The sequence below is a fragment of the Microtus oregoni genome, unplaced genomic scaffold (assembly GCF_018167655.1).
Source record: "Microtus oregoni isolate MIOR12 unplaced genomic scaffold, Mior012 000047F_ref0000412, whole genome shotgun sequence".
Classification (NCBI taxonomy): Eukaryota; Metazoa; Chordata; class Mammalia; order Rodentia; family Cricetidae; genus Microtus; species Microtus oregoni.
The window spans coordinates 4,167,384-4,187,460 of record NW_024543221.1 but is presented as its reverse complement, the minus strand read 5'-3'; the positions used below and the strand labels follow the sequence as shown (position 1 = coordinate 4,187,460).

The window sequence follows — 20,077 nt, the reverse complement described above, 5'->3', positions numbered from 1 at the left end:
CTTACATAATAAGAAAAATTAAAGGAATAGAAGACACATTTAAAATGACTGAACTGGCAGGGAAAAAGGACTAATGTTAATCCGGGGTGGGGGTTGGGGATGGTGGCTGTGGAGTTAACAAAATCAGGGGACAATAAATACCCAAAACTAAGCAGTCTAATTATATCTCAGTAATCAGCATGGAAGGTCACGTAGATGGGGCCATTTGAGGATGAGTGGCAAACATCATCTGAAATTGCTTTGGTTAATAGTAAAAAATCTTTTCAACAACAACCAAACATAACTTCCTGGTGAGTATGGTGATTGGTACCTGCTGCACCTAGAAGGCTGAGGCAGGGGAGACAGGCTCAAAGTTGAGGCTAGCCGAGGCTACACAGTAAATTCAAGATCAGTCAGGGCCACCTAAGGAATACTCCCTCTCAAAACAAACAAGATTCCTTTGAAGTATTAAGGGAGGGAAAGGAGGAAGAAGTGCAGTTAGGCTGGGCATGGTGGTACATGGTGGCACATGGTGGTGTTCCCAGCACCCAAGAGGCAGAGGCAGTTGGGTCTCTTTTGAGTTTGAAGACAGCTTGGTCTTCAAAGAGAGTTTCAGGTTAGCCATGGCTACACAGTAAGACCCTGACTCAAATACCAAAACCAAAACCAAGAATAAAAACTTAAAACAAAAAGAAGTGAAGCTGAGGGGATACTCTGAGGTTTCTTACAATATTTGAACTGTTAATTTGGAATCCATGCTCCATTGTATGTGAAGGTTGGAAAGACCTTCCGAGGAGAAACAACTCTTCACCTGGTGCAATCCTAAGCAGAGTAACATGAAATCCTGATATTATTTCACCTTAAGGAAAGTATTACAATGTAAGGGGTACAACAGAATTTCTATGAAAATTTTCTATAATTTCTATGATTCTATATTTTTACATAAAAATATGGTAAAACCTTTCTGGGTGCAGCGGAATGTGACAGTGAAAGCTGACATTTGAATTGTAAAGGTTGGTACCTGTCAAAGCCTTGCTACTACTGAACCAACATTGATTTAGCGGCAAGCTAGTCTGCAATACATTTATGTGTCTGAAGTTAGTTATCTCTCTACTCCTCAGTAATGCTAACTACACATTTATGAAAAAAATCTATCAAAAGTTCAAAGAGTTCAATGAAAATAAGTATACTGCACTTGATCTTCCACATACAAGCTGTGAATACAGTCACATTTAACTGTTTGTTATAATTTAAAGAAATTCTCTCTACTTAAAACATTTTGTACTTGGCCCTGTAACTTTCCCGCAGGAAAATGAAATAGCAAGAACAGTAACAACAGAGGCTTGGATCTTGGGACTGTGCTGTGTGCTGCTAAGACAGGAGCATGAGCAGTGAGGACTGTGGAGCAGTGTTAGGAGGGGAGGAGACCTTGAGCTCTCACTCCTGGTGGAAGAGCAGTGAGGACTGTGGAGCAGTGTTAGGAGGGGAGGAGACCTTGAGCTCTCACTCCTGGTGGAAGAGCAGTGAGGACTGTGGAGCAGTGTTAGGAGGGGAGGAGACCTTGAGCTCTCACTCCTGGTGGAAGAGCAGTGAGGACTGTGGAGCAGTGTTAGGAGGGGAGGAGACCTTGAGCTCTCACTCCTGGTGGGAGCTGAAGCAGAACTGCTCACAAACACAGCAGCTCTGCTGTCTAATGTGCTTGGCCTATATAAAGATCACCGTGATCTCGTCTGTGCACACTTGATATTCACCCAGCACAGCTAACAGAAATCTAGATTCCTAAGGGTGGCTACTGTAATGACTTATACTGCCATGGCTGCTATCATTGGCATCATCACCATCATCATCATCATAAGATGAAAAAGCAGTAAGAAAGCATGGCCATGTGACTCTGATATTTACAACAAGTATTTTGGCTAAAATGAATGTAGATTCATTTTTTTTCTCCCCAGGAAATAAGCGAAAAGCTCCCTTTATAACCTAACTTCCACACTAGAGTTTGCATTACACGTCACATTTTATCACTTCTCTCCTTGCTTCTACCACTGGTGTTGCTAATGAGATTAGCACAGATGTCCTTAGGAAGAGATTAGGATCAATATTCATAGTCCTCTCTGAAACTGCCATAAGATAGAAATTATTCTTAAAATTCTTTGCCCAATTTAGCTGATATCCCCACTGACCAAAGGGTCATACTCCATTTTAGTAGCTTGCTAGAGGTGACATTTTAAGAGCAAACAGGCCTGGCTAATTTGCTAATTCCACTAGTAATTTTAACCTCAGCATAATGGGTCTGTGGATGCAATCTTCATGTTGTTAAAATACAACAATCTTCCTATGTTATATTTCTTTTTACATATAATTGTCCAGGAAACATGCTTGAATTGGAGCAAAGGAACAAGATTTAATTGCACAGTTAGCTGAGAGGTGTGACTATGAATGATGAAGCCCATGTGGACTTCTGCAGAGAAAAACACCAAGTATCTGTATTGAACTGAGTAAAATCTTACGCTTTGGTAACTGCATCTGGGACTTGTGACAGAACCTTTTCAAATATGGCTGTTTCTCCCACTAACAACAGCAAACTTGTATTAGCAAAATGGGGAACTTCCCTAGGGTAGAAAACCAATTAAGAACTTTTGTTTTGGGTTTTGATAGATTTCTGAATTGTAAGTTTCTCTATGATGTAAGCCACCATGTGTCTTAAACATACTGTGGCACACACTAAGAACATGTCCTCACTGTACAACGCATCCTGAGAAGCTGTGCATGTATGTGAGCCTATGTTCACGTATCACCCACGCACCTGCACTGACTCCTCACTCCATTCATGTTCACACCACTCCTCATGCCTCTTACCATGGGCAGGTCTTTTAGGATCTGTATTCCATCTCCAGGACCCATGTGTGCTATGTGGTTAAAATTAGTTGGGTTAGAAATTAATTTATTTCTCATTTCTGGATCTCGTAGCATCTCCCTGTAAGGTAGAACACCTGTTTAGAAGTTTTTCCACATTTAATCATTATAACTTAAAAAATTAAGCATACTTTGTTTTATAAAAATAAAGATATGATTAGAATAACAGAATATATTAATAGTTCAATTCCTTAGGTTGCTTTTTAAAAAAAATTTAAATAAGAAGACCTTAAGATTTAGGGTTTGTTTGTTTAAACTGTTCAGTGCTGGGGATCAAAGCCAGAGACACACACATGTATTAGGTTCTGTACCACCCTTGCTGGAAAGGGCTCCTTTAGCATGCATCAAAGATTCCTGTTCTACTTTGCAGATACATGGAATATTATATGTGCATCTTTTATAATAGATAACATTTTAGAAATGGTTTTAAATATAGCTACATCTGTTTGCTCATGGAGAATAGAGTTTTTTTTTTTTTTTTTTTTTTGATTTTTCGAGACAGGGTTTCTCCGTAGCTTTTGGTTCCTGTCCTGGAACTAGCTCTTGTAGACCAGGCTGGCCTCGAACTCCCAGAGATCCGCCTGCCTCTGCCTCCCAAGTGCTGGGATTAAAGGCGTGCGCCACCACCGCCGGGCGAGAATAGAGTTTTAATCTCAGTTTCTTTTTGTTTGTTTAGGTTTTTTTTCCTTTTTTTTTTTTTTTTAAAGAAAGGGTCTTAGCCTTTAGCTCAGAGCACGCTGGCCTCAAGCTCAAGATGACTCTCCTGCCTTAGCCTCTTGAATGCTAAGATTACAGTCATGAGTCACCATGCCTGGTTTCTGTACTTCTTAAGCATATATAAATTTACTATATGCACAGATGATTTATAGTACAAGTTACACATGGCAGAAATGATAACTCTTCTATATAAAAACAGAAATGAGTGAAATTGGTACTTTACCCACTGTATTCTCATAACTTTGACAGTATTAATTAAAATGGCCCTGAGGGATGCCACTCATGAGCACAGAACCCCTGCAGTTGGAGAGACTCCTGAGCGTTACTCGTGCTTGGCTCTACAATTTTAGATCACAGCTGAGTGACAAAATTTCAGATACCAAATCGTTCTTCTCAATTGTTTCTAGCTTGTCCTCTGGGGGATGGCAACATGGACAGATGCTGTCAGCATGGATGGATGCTGGGCACAAGTGAACTACATACCTCCTCTGCTGCATCCTTTCTTCCTCCGGCACTCTGAAGGAGTAACGCCGCTTGTTGTTGATATTTCTAACCATTTGTTTTCGACTATTATCTGATGTTTCAGGAACTACAAGTTCATCCCCTTCTGTGAGAAACAAAATAGTGATATTGTTTAAATTGCTAAAATTCTTTATATCTTATTAATTTCTGACATTGCAATCAACTGAATAATATGTACAATTGTGACAAGAGTTATGCATTAAAAATAAGAAAGAAAGCAGTAATTTTCAGTGGAATATACTAAAAGATATATGCTAAATTAGGCATAGCTTACAAAAACACATTCTTATTTTTAATTATAAATACAAGGATGCTACATGTTTGCTAGAAGAAAACTAAAGCTGTCTTGGTGCTATGGCTTTGACCAGCCACTTCTCCTCCAGTATCTTCACATTGTTTTCCTTCTCCTGCAGAGAGTGGATTCAGTGGCTCCAGTCCACTGGAAGAGCAGTACACGCCCTCTGAACTGCCGAGCCATCTCTTCAGCCCCATTCATTTCATTCTTAAAAACAATGCCCCAACTCACTTTCCATAAATTATTTTCTCCATCTTCACTTTCTAGGCTTCCTGTTCTAGGTCCTTATTCTGGGGATTCATTCCTATGATCTTTTTTGCCTCTTCCCACATTATCTTCAGTACTTCAGAAGCACTGTGCAATAGATGGAGATTCCTGAAGATCCCCCAGAAGGAATTCTGGACAAGTGTCTATAATTTAGAACCTACGGACTAGGTTCTAAATACTACATACCCAGCCATTATCTTCTCTATTTATCAGGTGCGCCACAGGAAAAGAATGTGTGTCAAACGCTTTGCTTACACAGCCATACAGGCTTCACCAGGATTGCTTGTTCACAGCTTGTCTTTACTGTCTGCCAGAGTTTGACAGCAGGCATCGCACACTCCAGAGTGAGATATGCCTGAGGCATTCATTGCATATCCAAATACCTTGGACCGATGTAATTATTTCCACTGAATTGATCTTATTAATATATCCCTTACCTGCCATCTTATTTTTGAAATATATTAATCTAACAGTCTCCAACCCTAAAAGATTTAATGATCCTTCAGTGTTTAAAGGTCGAACCTAAAATAATAAAAATAAAATTAGTATTTCAATAAAACCTTTAAAAATTAAATCATAAAAGTTTTAGTCTATTAAGAATACACCATTAAGACATTTCACTTATGTTAAATCAAAATATAGTTCTTTAAAACATGTCAAGTTAATAATTCTTACCAGGAAGGTAATATATAATTTGAACAAACTAATGCATCATAGTAATAGTTTAAAGGAATTCTATCCTGGACAAATAAATCAAGTAGAATATATAAACCTTAAAATTGACCATTTAAAAATCATCAGAGACCAAAAAACTAAACTAAAAAATGAACACATTTACTTCATGAATTCTTATCACTAAACACTGAATGCCCACATATCTGCAGATGAAAGAGTAGACAGGGAAATTATCACTGATAAACAGCGATGGAGGAACCAGCCATATAAACCAATATGGCCAGATCCCTACTTGACACCATATATTAAAACTTAGTTCTAAGTGGATTACAGGCATATGTACAATAATAGAAAGTTTACTATGCACAAAATACTGCACACAGCAACATGTGAGAGTTAGAAGGATTATTTTTGGAAGAAAATAAAGATTGTATCTTTATGGTCTTGAAGCAGGAAAGTTTCTTAAGAAGAGAAAAAAGAAAAACCTAAACAACAGGAATAACATCTTACTTCAGTAAAATTAGTAATTTTGTTCAGGGAAATACACCATGAATATGAGCAGATGTGACAAATGAGGAGATTATCCTGTGTGTTAGTAACTCAGGACCCACATAAAGAAGTCCAATAAATCATGAGGAAAAAAATATGGAAAATTCAACAAAAGGATGAGCAAACATAACCAGGTATTGCCTATAAGGGAAAGTATGAAGGGCGTCATCACAGTTAACTGGGACAGGCAAAACAGTACTTTAGTGACACACTAGTTTACCACGATTTACAGAATGATGTGCTAGGGATAATATGGGTCAGAGAGAACCATAGATGATGCTGATGTGACTGTCATTTGTGCTAATATTTTGGAAAATAGATGACACTATAGCATATGGTTCAACAGCTGCAGCCCCTGCGCCTTAGCAACCCCACTGCGAGGTGATGGGGCCTATACTGAGACATATGCAGGAATGCTGACAACAGCAAAGAGTCAGCAGTAATTCAAATGCTGTCAACCAGATAATAAACACTAAAGTATTCACCCAAAAGACTATTTTATAGTAGTGAAAAACCAATGAACTTTATGTAGTACATATAGTAATATGTATGAATCTTAAAAACACAATAAATGAGCAAAGACAGCAAAGAAAAAAGCAGTAATTTCAACAGTTTAATAAATTGCAAAATCAAACAAAACTGAATATTACTTTACTTAGGAATTCTTAAAATTTCCAGTTCCTCTATTTTACGGCAAGCAACAGGATGAGAATACACACAACCCTGGTAAGGTGTGGGCCACAGATGGGGCATGTGGAAGCAGTGACTCTGGGATATTGTGCTTAGGAAACAAGCAGAGCTCACAGTGTTATTCAGTTTACAGGACACATGCTTGCATATTGCAAATGTTATAAAAAAATGAAATACAAAACTATTGCCAATCCAAATTTACAAATTTGAGGATGATGTATTTATTGCTTTACATAATGTAGCATTTTTTCTGAGGGTTTACATTATTAATATGTCTTAAAATTGGGGCATATTTTTTGCCTGTGGTGGCACGTCTTTAATCCCAGCACTCAGGAGGCAGAGGCAGGCAGATCTTTATGTGCTTGAGGCCAGCCTGGTCTATAGAGTGAGTTCCAAAGCAGCTAGTGCTACACAGTGAAATCCTGTCTTGAAAAAAAAAAAACCTGAGGCATATGTTTAATGATCTTGGCTGCCTTATTTCCCCTGTTCCTCTAACCTGACCTTCAACTAATGGCACCTACTCTATACACACCAAATATATCAATATAACGTGATTACTTTTCATTTCTGTAAAATAGAAATTTCATACTTATAAAAATTTTCCTTGTTAAGGAAATAGAAATATTAATATAAAATGTGTTTTATTAGGCATATGGGAAACCACTATTCTTTTTTTTCCTTTTCTTTTTTTTCTTTTCTTTTTTTTTTTTTTTTGAGACAGGGTTTCTCTGTGGTTTTGGAGCCTGTCCTGGAACTAGCTCTTGTAGGCCAGGCTGGCCTCAAACTCACAGAGATCCGCCTGCCTCTGCCTCCTGAGTATGCTTGGATTAAAGGCGTGTGCCACCACTGCCTGGTGAAACCACTATTCTTAAACACACACACCACCGCCTGGTGAAACCACTATTTTTAAAACATTAAGATACCTACAAAGTTTTAATTTTACATTTCCAGCCATAAAATGAAGGAATCGATCCCTGACTATCGATACATGCAAAGTATACTCCCTGAGTCCTTTAACCCAAAGCAGAAGGCAATACACTGACATTTTAGGTTGCAGTATGTGCTCTAGTTGCTCATCACAAGAAAAATCAGATTTTATAGGGAGAAATTAAATTCAATAAATACATTATGGTATTGGCCTACCTATCATAAACTAACCAGCTTAGAATTAACCCATTCTCAGAAAGGCAAATATGTAGGTTTTCTCTCCTATACAGTTCTTAGATTTTATATTGATACATAAAATCATTTATGTATATATGATGCAAAAGTAGAAGTGCAATTATCTAGGAAAACCAAGGGGAAGGAGAGTGCAGAAGACACAGAGGTCCTTGTGCTCACAGATAAGTACTAAGGAAACAGGAGTATTAAGCAAACAGGGCTGTCTCTTCACAGGGAGAGATGTATATAACCTGTTTTCCACCCAGAAGGCTGGGAGTGGATGTGGTTAATAGCCTGGTAACCTTTGTGATATGTATGACCAAGACTGCATCTACACCTCAGACTCTTAATTTGTCACATGTGGTTAGTCTATAGTGCCCATCTTTATGGAAGACATCACATGTACTTTACAAAAAATTTCAACATAGTCATACCTTAAGCTTTATTGTACACATGGGACTAGTTATTTATCAACAAGAAACTTTTTTTCTAAATTGTGCTGTATTTAAATATTCCTAAAATAAACTGCCCAATGTCAGATTCTCAAAGTTTGAACCAACACTGGCTACTGAGTGTGTTGAACTGACTTCTTGTCTTACAAAGATTGATACTCCTTGGTGGTTGTAGAGACCCCCACAAGAGAGGGAGGGGGAATAAAAGAGAGAGTAGTGGGGCTCAGAGATAGTATGCTTAATGTACAATATGCACACTCTTGAAAATGTCCTTATGTAACACAGTACTATGCACAATGAATATCTGCAATAAAAAAATTAACCAACTTGGCCCACATTTAAGTGTTCCATTACCTTTTTGAGAGGAAGAGTTTGTATCCATTCCATGGAGTTTACATCAAAGACATCAACTGCATTTTCACTATAAACGGAGAGATAAGGTGCATTGTAACCTGGGGGGAGGAAGGAAGGTACAACCTGCTGATTATTGAGAATTATTAAGACCCAAACACTTTGAAAGGTCTATCCTAAGCAACTGTAGAGTGGAATCGTTTCAAAACCCAACAGTTATTATACATAAGAATGATGTTATAAATGTTTTGAAGTAAGCAGGACATAAAGCATGAATGAGAACTGATATGCCAAAGCTCAGATTATAAGCCCAATACAGAAGGAATCAATGAACACACCTTGTCTTATGAGAAATTTCATGGCATTTTAAAGTATTGGACTTTTAAAGTTAAACTGTTGACAGTGAAACACACAAAGTACAGAAAATTTCACCTAAGTGTTCTGGTCTAGAGCGGTAAAGTAAAACAGGCATGACATGTGTTCTGCTACAGGCACTGTGACTGGCAGCGGTGTGACAGGAACAGTCCACACTTGTGGAAGGAATGGCAACATAAGCAAAAAGTAAGCGATTGACTCAAACTACAGTTATGACTAGAAACGTATTAGCCTGACTTCACATTAGAACAATCAGGAGTAGCTGGCTCAGTTATGAAACAGCATTCATTTACCCATATGTCACTGAAAACAACATTCATTTAAGAAGAAATAAAACACTATAAATAGTTAAATCTGGGTAGGTTAGAGACTTTTGATCATTTTTCTGTCATAAGAACGCAACTATCCTGAGACACACTCTTTCACCTAACTCACCTGGACTGCCCTGCCCTCCATCCTTCCTGCTGCAAGGGAGAGGTTCTTGGCTCCTGCCCCAGTAATTGTTTTACTGGACTGCAGAATTCCACGCTCTTTGGGTCGTTTTGGGACATCTTATTCTACTGTCTGTATTTCCCAAACAGTCCACCTTTTCCTACCGATTCTCTAATGGCTTTTTCCTCTTCACATTTAAGCAGGCTTAAGAGGCTTCCATTCCAAACAAAGCAATCTGGATCAGACATTCTCTCCCCGAACACTTGTAACAGCATCCTATCTAACCACTTACTCCCAGGAATCTTCCCTACTTTGTGAGGCAGACAGCATTCCATCGATTTCACTCATGACTTCATCTCATATAGTAAAATATGTACTCAACAGTGATTATTATTCACTGATAAAGTATTGAATGAAATATTAATATTTTAATATTTAAGAAAAGAGTGAAATAAGTAAATTTAAATCAATATATATATATATATACCTATAAAATATAAAATGAAGTAATACTTCTTATAAAGGTCACTTTATATCTTCCAAGAACATGTTAAACAATGACTTAGTAACTTCCCCAGCATAAGTCTTATGAGCTACTGCTTCTTAAGGATACTATATTTAGGGTGACAATGAAAAAAACGATTGGGATTATTTTTAAACACAACAACATATAGTTAAAAAATGTATCTCAGTAAGTTTTCCATAGAAATATTAATCTTACTTACAAGCATTTAATTTTCACTGTTTGTCTAGGTTTTACAATATATGGTTATTTTACTTTAGCAACATAATTAGTACTTGGGGGAGACCTTAAAAATGATTAAAAAAACAAGTTGTTAGCAAAAATGATTATATTTAAAGTAAGTGAAAAGGCAAAAAGGGACAAAGATAGACAAGAAAGAGAATCTTACAACAAGAGGAAGGATTTGCTGGCCACATCAATTCTTGTTGTCTAGATCTTCGGCCCTGGCAGTCCGTGTATATCCCAATGCTGTTAAAACACAGCAAATACTCTTTGTTGGATATCTCAACTGCACAGATAGCATCCATTGGTTGATGTGCAATGAATGATAGTGTGTGGTCATTTGAATGGAGCATATTGCATGGACTTCCTTCTCCATTCAGGGGGTATCTGAGAAATCCTGACTGGAACCCTACACAGAGTTGCTCATTGAAGATGGCCATCCACTGGACATTACTTGGGACTTGAATTTCCTTAAATTTCCTGTGTCGGGTCTTGCTCTGGAACAGCTCATAGCAGAGGACCTGTCTTTTCATAGCCACACACAGGCAGGACAGGGCTCCATGGCGCACTTTCCCAGCAGTTATGGTTTGACACCCTTTAGTTTCTGCCAGCTTATAAAAATCTGTCTCTCGTCCATCCAAAGCTGACATAGGAAAAAGTCGGACATGGCGATTTCGGCCTGAGATCACTGCAACAAGCTGATCACTTGGAATGAGTTCAATCTGATGAATTTTCTTATTGTCACCAACTCTAATAATCTCTACAAGAAGAAACAACAACATTAAATGCAAAACGAGTTTATTAATTATATCTAAATTAAACACCAAAGTATATAACCCAATCCATATTAAAGATACATACACACAAAAGTATCTAAGAGCAGAAATCACAGAAGAAAAAAGGAGGATAACTGAACCCATTATCAGATCATTTAACCTACCAATAGCTGATAGTTGGTATTGATTTCAGCACTGGGATCTTCCAAGTCAAGGCAAAGAAGTCCTGTGTAAAGCATGCCTATACTTCACAAAGTTTGTTTATTGGTACTAAATTCTAGCAACTTCACCATGGGGTTCCTATTTTTAAGATCCAAGTGACTGCAACTCATGTTCCTCTTTAGGTATTTCTTTTTAAAATTTTATTTTATGTATGTGGGTATTTGCCTACATATATGTCTGTGCATCACTTGCATGCCTGTGTCCATGGAAGCCAGAAAAAGGCATTGGATACCCTAGAATATAAGTTACAGATGGTGTAGGCTATCACGTAAGAGCTGGGAACTGAACCACTGGGTCCTCTGCAGGAGCAGACAGGGTCGCTGAACCATCTCTCTAGTTCCATCTCTTTAGGTGTTTGTGTGTACGTGTGGCCATGTATGCATGCACAAGCATGTACATCAGACATCAGCCTCAGGTGTTCTTTCTCAGGAGCTTTCTGCCTTCAGTTTTCGTTTTTTTTTTTAATTAAAAAATTTAAAATTGTGTATGTGTGTGGGTGCATGCCACAGCATGGGTGTGGTGTTCAGAGGGCAACTTTGTGGAGTCAGTTTTCTTCTTCCACCTTTATGTGGGTTCCAGGGATCAAACACAGATCACCAGGCATGTATGGCACCTTTATCTGCCAGTCATCTTGCCACGCCCACCTTTGTTTGCTAAATCAAGGTCTCTTACTGGGACCTGGGATTTGCTAAGCAGGCTAGGCTGGCTAGCCAGTGATTACCAGTCCATCTGTCTTTTCCTTCCCTAGGCTAGGCTGGCAAGCCAGTTACTATCAGTCCATCTTCCTTTACATTCCCAGTGTTGTGATCATAAACATACACTACCATGTCTGGCTTTTTATGTGAGTTCTGGGATACAGTGCTATATGGCAAGCACTTACCAACTGGAGCATCTTCCTAACACTTCTCAAGGTATTCCTATGGGCAACAAACTCATCAAGCTTAGTGACTGACCTGTTTGCTCAGGATCTAACCTAATATAAAGACATAACTTATAATGCTATGTTTATGAAAAGCAAATTCAATCGGTTTTGCTTTATTTCACTCAGCACTTTATTTCCCTCTAGGGGGCTAAAAACCTGTTGCACTGAACCATGGGGAACTTTAGACATTTCTCCTTAAAGCACTATTAAGAATGAGAAAAGTGACTTTGTCTTTTATGTGCAATCTTTACACATGAGTGGAACTGTTCAGTAAAACAGGAGAGGGGCAATACACAGAGCTTTAGGGATAATAGAATTGAAAACCTTTTGAGTTAAAGTTGGGTGTAGTGGCACATGCCTTTATTCCTAGAATAAAGCAGGCAGATCTGTGAGTTCAGCCAGCCTGGTCTACATACTGAAGTTCTAGGATAGCAAGAGTTATACATTGAAATTCTGTCTTAAAAAACCAAAAAGAAAAAGAAAAAAAAAACCCGTTGAAATTCAAAACATATAAAATTATATCTGGAAAATTTTAGTAACACAATCCTGCTCTTAGAATTTAGGTTCAAGAGTTTTCTAATATATAATTTAAAATTATTTCAGAATAACTGGGTTTTCTCTTACCATCTTTGGTGACATGCACAACAAATAATCCTTCTTCATTTCCCAAAGCTATCCTTTCATGATCTATTTAAAACACAAGCATAAAACTTTTTAATCAGATAAAAATGTCAGGATAACAGAATATACCAGATAATGAAAAAATTTGGTGTTAGAATAAAGTTAAATAACAAAATCAAAATACAATTTATCTTTCCCTTCAGAGTGCAGTATAAATATGTCATGTCTTTTAAAACAGAACAATCAGCTAAAAGTCTGCTTTAGTATCAAAGGAAGGAAATACTTATTCAATAATGAGAAAACTAAAAACCCAGTTTGAGTATCATAGACATTGACCATTCTAGAAACACTGTGAAAGGCAGCTTAATCCTGCTCACTAAACTTCTCATATTTACTGGACAGCAACAGAAGTGGAACACGCATATAACAAATGTACAAAAAGGTAAACAAAAAAGTAAACAGAAGTTGCTGTTTGCTGGTGACATGCTCTATAGTCTATGACTTCAAATCTCCTCAAGAACACATATTTCACGTGAAACCCACACTCTGAATTAACTTGTTTCAATTCACAAAAGTAGAAAAAAGTTACCAGGTTGGCTTTTAGCACTAGTGCTCTTTAAGAAGACAATGCACGTCTACTCCTAGGAGGGCTAAAACACAGATCTGACACAGGTCTCATTCACCCACACACATTTGACACATGCCAGACACCTTGTAAACAGTGGGGCCAACTCAATATATAGATTAATAAACAGTTATGGGACTATGATGACTGCTATAAGTGCATACCTATGATTGCAGCTGCCTGCGTTGTTTTAATGAGGGGTAGGGTGCTGTCATAGGCCTCTTTGGGAACATACACAGAGCGGTCTCTGAATTTGTTTTTCTTCAAAATCTTGTGTAGTTCACTCAGGACTCCCACCCACTTACTCTTCTCATTCTCACTGTCGGCAAGCAGCAGGATGGAACATTTGTTACTAGGTGCTGAGAGCTGGGAAGCTGTGACCTAAAACAATTTAATATTCACAATATTAGAAAACAGACATCTTCTATGCTAGCCGCAGGGTTCTGCTCATTTGTTTAGCACTCACAGTAAAATGAGCATTTATTAAATTATCCCTTTAGCAAACTTTAGCTATGCTGAATTCGAGTATCTCACTGGAATGTTTAATTCCAGCAGTAGGAGATGATACAAATCAAAATGTTACTATCACTTCATGCTCTGTGTTACAAAATGTCATAAAAATGCATTGTACACACTGATTTAGCAAGTGACACTTAAAATTATCAAGTATCATGGAGAAAAACACTTTGCCAGCATTACCTCACTTAGCCCTCTTAATAGCTTCGTGAGACAGGAGCTATGATTATATACTAATTTTATATTTGAGACTCCATGGTAAAGAGAAAGTAAGTAACTTATCAAGGGCATGAAGTTAAGCATGCTTCTATGCTCATAAACATATATCATTCTGTTCTGAAAGTTTCTTGTACTTCCTAGCAATCCTTCATGTTATCATCGGAGAAGGTTAGATCACTTGAAACAGGAAGTAAATAAAAGTTTGTAAGTCAGAGCACTTTTCAATTATGTAACAATAAAATCCTACTGCAAATTAGCTACAGGTAAGGGAGCCTTAACAGACTCCCTTGGGAGCCAGGGGAGAATAAACAGTTGGTGGCCTTGAAAGTGAGAGACTACATTTAAATCTTTGAACTTTCTTACATATAAGATTCATAGACAAATAGGAAGGACAGATAGAATAGAACAGCTTTACAAAAGTGTGCTGTTTACTTCATCAAGACAGCTACCGGCAATTATCTGTATGCAATAATGAGAGATAAACAGATCAAGACATATACATATATAGAGAGACAATGAACATAAAGAGGAGAATTGACATTGGCCAGCTGATAGCCAGAATCAAAGTCACAGATGTGAAGAAAACATTATTTTGGATGTTCCTGTCCCAAATAACCTGGTTGCAATCACAAGAGGAACATCAGCCAATATTGTAGACAGTGGAAAATGCTCCTACTAAAGTTTTGGAGTATTTGTTATAAAGGAATAGACAACTGAAACACAATTTTAAAAATAAGAGTTTTACAGAGACAAACGCTTTTGTTTTTAAGTTGAGAAACCTCATGTGGTAATATTTTGAAGATTGAACTGGGATTCACAAATGAAGAACATGAAGCATATTTTAAAAGCATATTTATACATTCTACAAGTCTTAGCATAATCTTGTATTCATGTAAATAGTGGAGTACTCGGTCTGGGTCTTGTCCAGTAACTCTATGGTTTATACGTAGTAGTAAAACATACTCATTAAAAACAAGTAACTAGGTGCTGGCTCTGTGGATAAAGCACTTGCTGCACAAACCTGGAGGGTCAGAGTTTGGATCCCCAGAAGCCAGGTTTAAGTCAGGTAGGTTTGTCTGTTATTCCAGCACTCCAGAGGTAGAGACAGGGATTGCTGGGGCAAGCAAGCTAGCTAACTAGCTATAGCTGTGAGCTGCAGGTTCAGTGAGACTGTCTCAGTATGTAAAGAGGAAAGCAATCAAGGAAGATATCTGACATCAGTTTCTGGCCTTTACAAGCATGTGCACACAAACATATATGCACATCATACACAATATATATGCAAAAACTCTAAGTAATTAAGTGCTCAAGTCATACACAGACTTACTCTAAATATACAGGGAATATCTTTTCGACTTGCGTGAATAACATCAGAAGCCAAGACTGAACTCACAGAAAATTCTTCATCTCTGAAATAGAAGTTAAACATTTAGTTAGGGTTATTACATGTTGCCTGTGTATGGTTTTGCTTACATGCCCAAATAACATACATGAAGCAATCCTCAAAGCATAACTGTATAAACACCCAAGCTCAATTTAAAACGAAACAAAACACAAGACTTCCCCACTAGTGACTGACAGTACTCAAGGTAATAATCCATCAGGAGCAACCTGGCACTTTACACTAGACATAACTGCTGACTCATGCAGACACACAAGGCACACTGGCAGAAGGGGTTTTTAGTCTCCAGAGTCCCCAATGGACTCTCATACCTGTCATAATAAATCTCAAATGACCTCAATCAAGTTCATCTGACACTGTGACTTCAGCACCTAAAACAATGATTTATCCTTGACCTGTTGTCATCTTGGCTTTTATTTATTTATTTAGGTTTGTTCGTTCATTCATTCATTCATTCATTCATTCATTTATGTTTTTCAAGACAAGGTTTCTCTGTAGCTTTGAGGCCTGTCCTGGAACTAGCTCTTGTAGATCAGGCTGATCTTAAACTCACAGAGATCCGCCTGCCTCTGCCTCCCGAGTGCTGGGATTAAAGGCGTGCACCACTACCGCCCGACTGTCTTATCCTTGTTTTAACAGATGGTTTTGCTGTTGTTCGTGTTATCCTTAACCTTAATGTGGGCTAAGGAGCTCTCTTCTGCCTAGCACCCCCCTCCCCCCATCTTTACATTCAGTCCACTAGCCGGTCTGCCAAATCTCTCCTGCTGATATTCCCTGTACCAATCCTTCCATATTTCACTGTGTTTCAGGCACCAATAGGCATAGCTGGAGATGTGCATTTTGAGCAATGGGTGTGTCTGAATTAGAGGCATGCGTAGGATACATCAATCAGGAGTAATGGCTGAAGCTGTAGGAGAAAATAAAATCTCCCAGCACAGTGCCTGGAGCTCCTAGAAAAGGAGGAGGAGGGTACTCAAGAAGAGTCTGGACAAGGGAGCTAGACATACAGATTCTGGGGCTGGTGTGAGATGTTATGTCCTTTATTTTCACAGAATAACTTTGCACTTCTAGATGATGACAGGTGAGCATGTATTTAGGATTCTTATGTCATAATCTTTAAATTGGTCTTTTAGAGTCAAACTTTGGCTTTTAGCACCACACACTCAACACCTAGACCGACTTGCCCTAGAACCACCCCTACCTCCCTACTTTTTCACAGGAGCTACAGGACTAAATCCAAAAATTGACCCCAAATGAGGCTATTTAATACGAAGCATAGTAACATAAAAGAAAGACCATAAACTACTTCCTATGCTGCAATGACACACATCTTCATCCCTCGGGGCTTACCTCATGTCAATCACTTGACTAATGACAGAGCTGGGCTGAGATGCTTTTCCTTCCGCAATATCGTAGAGAAATAGTTTGAAGTCACAGACTACAGCCAATGCTCTCTGCCACCCTTTCTTCACTCCAGCTGGCTTAGGGATCTTGGTTTTGTTTTAGTCAGACAAACAAACAAAGACAACTCAAATAAAAATGACAGCACGAGCCCCTGTCCTGCTCTAGGTCTGCTTTCTAGCTGGTAAGGCAGCAAGTGGGACACAGTGCCACTAAAGGGGACAGTGAGAACACACTCGTCAGACCATCCAGGGCCTGACCATTTCAGACTGACAACTCTAAAATAAAATTTACTCAGCTTTTTTTTTTTTAGAGAGATAGCATAAATAGTAAATTTGGTTGTAAGAGGAAAATGGCATTCACTTCCCACTGGAACTGTACCTAGGATGGTAAGCTTATGTCTTAATATTTCCTAACACCTCAACCACAGTCTACCTCTCAGGCAATACCAGAGGTCCAAGGCTCCATTATGGTGATTTTGACATTCGTAAATCTCAAAATACAGAGAGTACAGAAAACTCTGTGATACTTTAGAATTTATTTCCAAGTAATTATGACTCTAGATAAAATATTATTTAAATGAGTTTGATTCACTGAATTTTCTGTCAAGTTGTGCTTACTGAGTAACTAAGCAGAGGTACTCACCCTGACATGGCCCTCATATGCTGTTCCTACTCCCTTCTGTGGGTCTATACCAAGTGGACCTTTAGTCTGCTCAGGAGGAACCGGACAAGCGGTTGGAGCTTTGTTCACACACGTTATATGACACGAGAACCCACACACTTTTGGAGGGAAAAAGACACAATTTAGATTAACAACAACAACAACAACAAAATTCACTGGGCACTAATTGCATCCATGGTGCTAGTTAGATGAATGCCGATTTTCTATTTTATTTTAAACAACTTTTTTATCACTAGGGAAATAGATTCAGTTGCCTGTCAGTCAGAAATTCATTGAGAAGTAGTAAATGCTTTTTATTATTTATATTATTATTCTCTTTAATATTAGTAATAAAATTGAGAAGCAAATGAGTAAGATAGAACAACAAACAAAAAAATCCAAACCTTGTAAATAACATGGCTGATTTAAACTTGTAATTCCTACCAAAGTGGTCTCTGAACAGTTTTTTTAGCTCTTTATTCAATGCAACTCATCATCAGCCCTGAAATTCTCTTGCAGAGTTACTAATGAACACTCAGCTACTTGATGTGTCTATCAGCAACGTTGAATTGATTAATTTGTGTGTGTTATTCACGCATGCTTATGTGTTTGCCTGTGTATGAGTACATGTTCACATGTATATGAGGATGTGAAGCCCAAGGCTGATGTCAGGTATCTACCTCCATCTGTCACCCCCACCTCATTTTCTGAGGCCAGGTTTCTCACTGAATCTGGAGCTCAACAACCCTTCAGCTGGTCCAGCATGCCAGCACCCTCAAGATCTCCTTTCTACCTCCTGAGTCTGGGATTACAGTTGGGCAACCTGGCATGTGTGCTGGAGACCCAAACTCTAGCCCTTATGCTTGGGTGGTAAGCACCTTATTCCCTAAGCCATTTCTCCAGGCCCTGTATCTGGCAACTTTTACTGACTGTTTGGAAACAAGTGTTTCAATGACTATGAAGGTGTAAAGAAATGCATGGAGTTGTATTCTCCACGTTTTCACTACCAGAGAGGATAAGAGCTAACTCTACCGAGCATTTTCTAGCATCTCTGTTCTACACTACTTGTTCAGAGTCACAGAGGTGACAGCAGCTGTGATGGCATTCAAACTCATTTGTCTGCTTAGAGCCTGGACAGCCAGTTGGCAACAGTACTGTTATAAAGCCAAGAAGTCACCTTTTCTTTCCTGTTGTTCTTACCTTCACAGGCACAGCCCTGTCTTATCAAACCAACCATCAAGGAGGTGCACTGATGGCACTTCGTAGGGGCAGTGAAAGACTTCACGAAAAATTGATGAGTCTTGCGCTGCAAAATAATTGATGGAAGAGTTAATCCTTCCAGCTCTCATTGCACGTCCACATGGAACTGCAGGCACTTCTCACGTACCAGACAAACCTCAAGCACGCTGCACATCTTGTACTTTCAGAGTCTTTCTTGAAAATAACTTCTAGCATTTCTGATAGCTTTTGTCAGTGACTCTTATTTTACAAATATTGGCTCTTTTATTCTAATCTGTTGGCCATTTTTGTACTTGAGTCTTTCCTCCTTCTTTCCTTAGTTGACTGACAGAAATGAGATTCTTTTTCATCTTTAAGTCATTGTCTGATCTTTGAGTTTACTTTATATATCTGAAATATCTCCCTTTAATTCCAGCTTTCTTTGGGATTCTTTCATCTATTACCTCAAGTCTTCCTTTATCTTGCATCTTTAAAGATACTATCATCATTATTATTATTTTGGGGGCAGGGCGTATGTATGCAGGTGCCACAGGACTTGTGGAGGTCAGAGGACAGCTTTCACGAGTCAGTTCTTTTCTTGAACTCTGCTGAGGCAGCATGTCCTGCTGTCTCTGCTGCTACACTGTGTACTCCAGGTTAGCTGGCGCTTGAGCTCCCAGGAGACCTTCCAGTCTGCCGGTCCTAAAGTTACAGATGTGCACCATGGTACCTGGCTCTTCACATGGGTTCTGGGGGTAGCTTGCGTAATCAGGTTGCACAACCAGCACCTTCACCAGAGGGGTCATAGCTCAAGCCTGACATCTTCATTTCTGAACTTTTCCATCTCCAATTGGTTATTTAAGTTCCTATCATTTAAATAAGCCCATCTCTTTTATTTAAACATTTTGAATATGTCTTAAGTGTTTTCTTGCATCCTTTACTGAAGCTTTTCATCTCTAATTTGAAGAAATTTTAGGTCATTATTTCTTCAAAATTGTGAGTCACTGTATATGCCAAGTGTACAAAGATGCCCTTGAGGTCAAAAGAGGGCATCAGATCCCCTAGAGATGGAGTTAGAGGCAGCTGTGAGCTGCCTGATATAGGTGCTGAGAAAGGAACTCTGGTCCTCTGGAGAACAGTGAGTGCTCTTAACTATAGAGCCATCATTCTAGACCCTCTCCTATTTCTTTAATTCCATGTTTTTCTTACAGAAAGTCACACTATATTATGTAAATGTTGACACCATTCCTGTCATATACCTTAACTTTCAAATTTTTCATCTCATTTTCTAACTGACTTTTTTTCTATTATATCTATTCTTCTCACTCTGTTATTAAAGCTCTTTATAGATCTCAGCAACTAAATT

At 38.5% G+C, this 20,077-nt stretch overlaps 1 protein-coding gene across 16 annotated transcripts in view; it reads right to left on the bottom strand.

The window, feature by feature from the left end:
* Positions 1-20,077, bottom strand: part of Cdc42bpa (CDC42 binding protein kinase alpha) — a 229,419-nt gene that overhangs the window by 12,340 nt on the left and 197,002 nt on the right. For 15 of the 16 annotated variants that reach the window (XM_041635351.1, XM_041635358.1, XM_041635352.1 and 12 more), the window contains 11 exons: positions 18,694-18,799; positions 17,476-17,612; positions 16,780-16,919; positions 15,355-15,436; positions 13,457-13,673; positions 12,671-12,733; positions 10,293-10,886; positions 8,578-8,675; positions 5,134-5,218; positions 4,096-4,219; positions 2,839-2,956 (listed from right to left, as the gene is read on the bottom strand). In XM_041635351.1, the coding sequence (XP_041491285.1) occupies positions 2,839-2,956; positions 4,096-4,219; positions 5,134-5,218; positions 8,578-8,675; positions 10,293-10,886; positions 12,671-12,733; positions 13,457-13,673; positions 15,355-15,436; positions 16,780-16,919; positions 17,476-17,612; positions 18,694-18,799 (1,764 nt within the window). The remainder of the gene's footprint in view (positions 1-2,838; positions 2,957-4,095; positions 4,220-5,133; positions 5,219-8,577; positions 8,676-10,292; positions 10,887-12,670; positions 12,734-13,456; positions 13,674-15,354; positions 15,437-16,779; positions 16,920-17,475; positions 17,613-18,693; positions 18,800-20,077) is intronic. The other variant, XM_041635367.1, reaches the window with a different exon arrangement.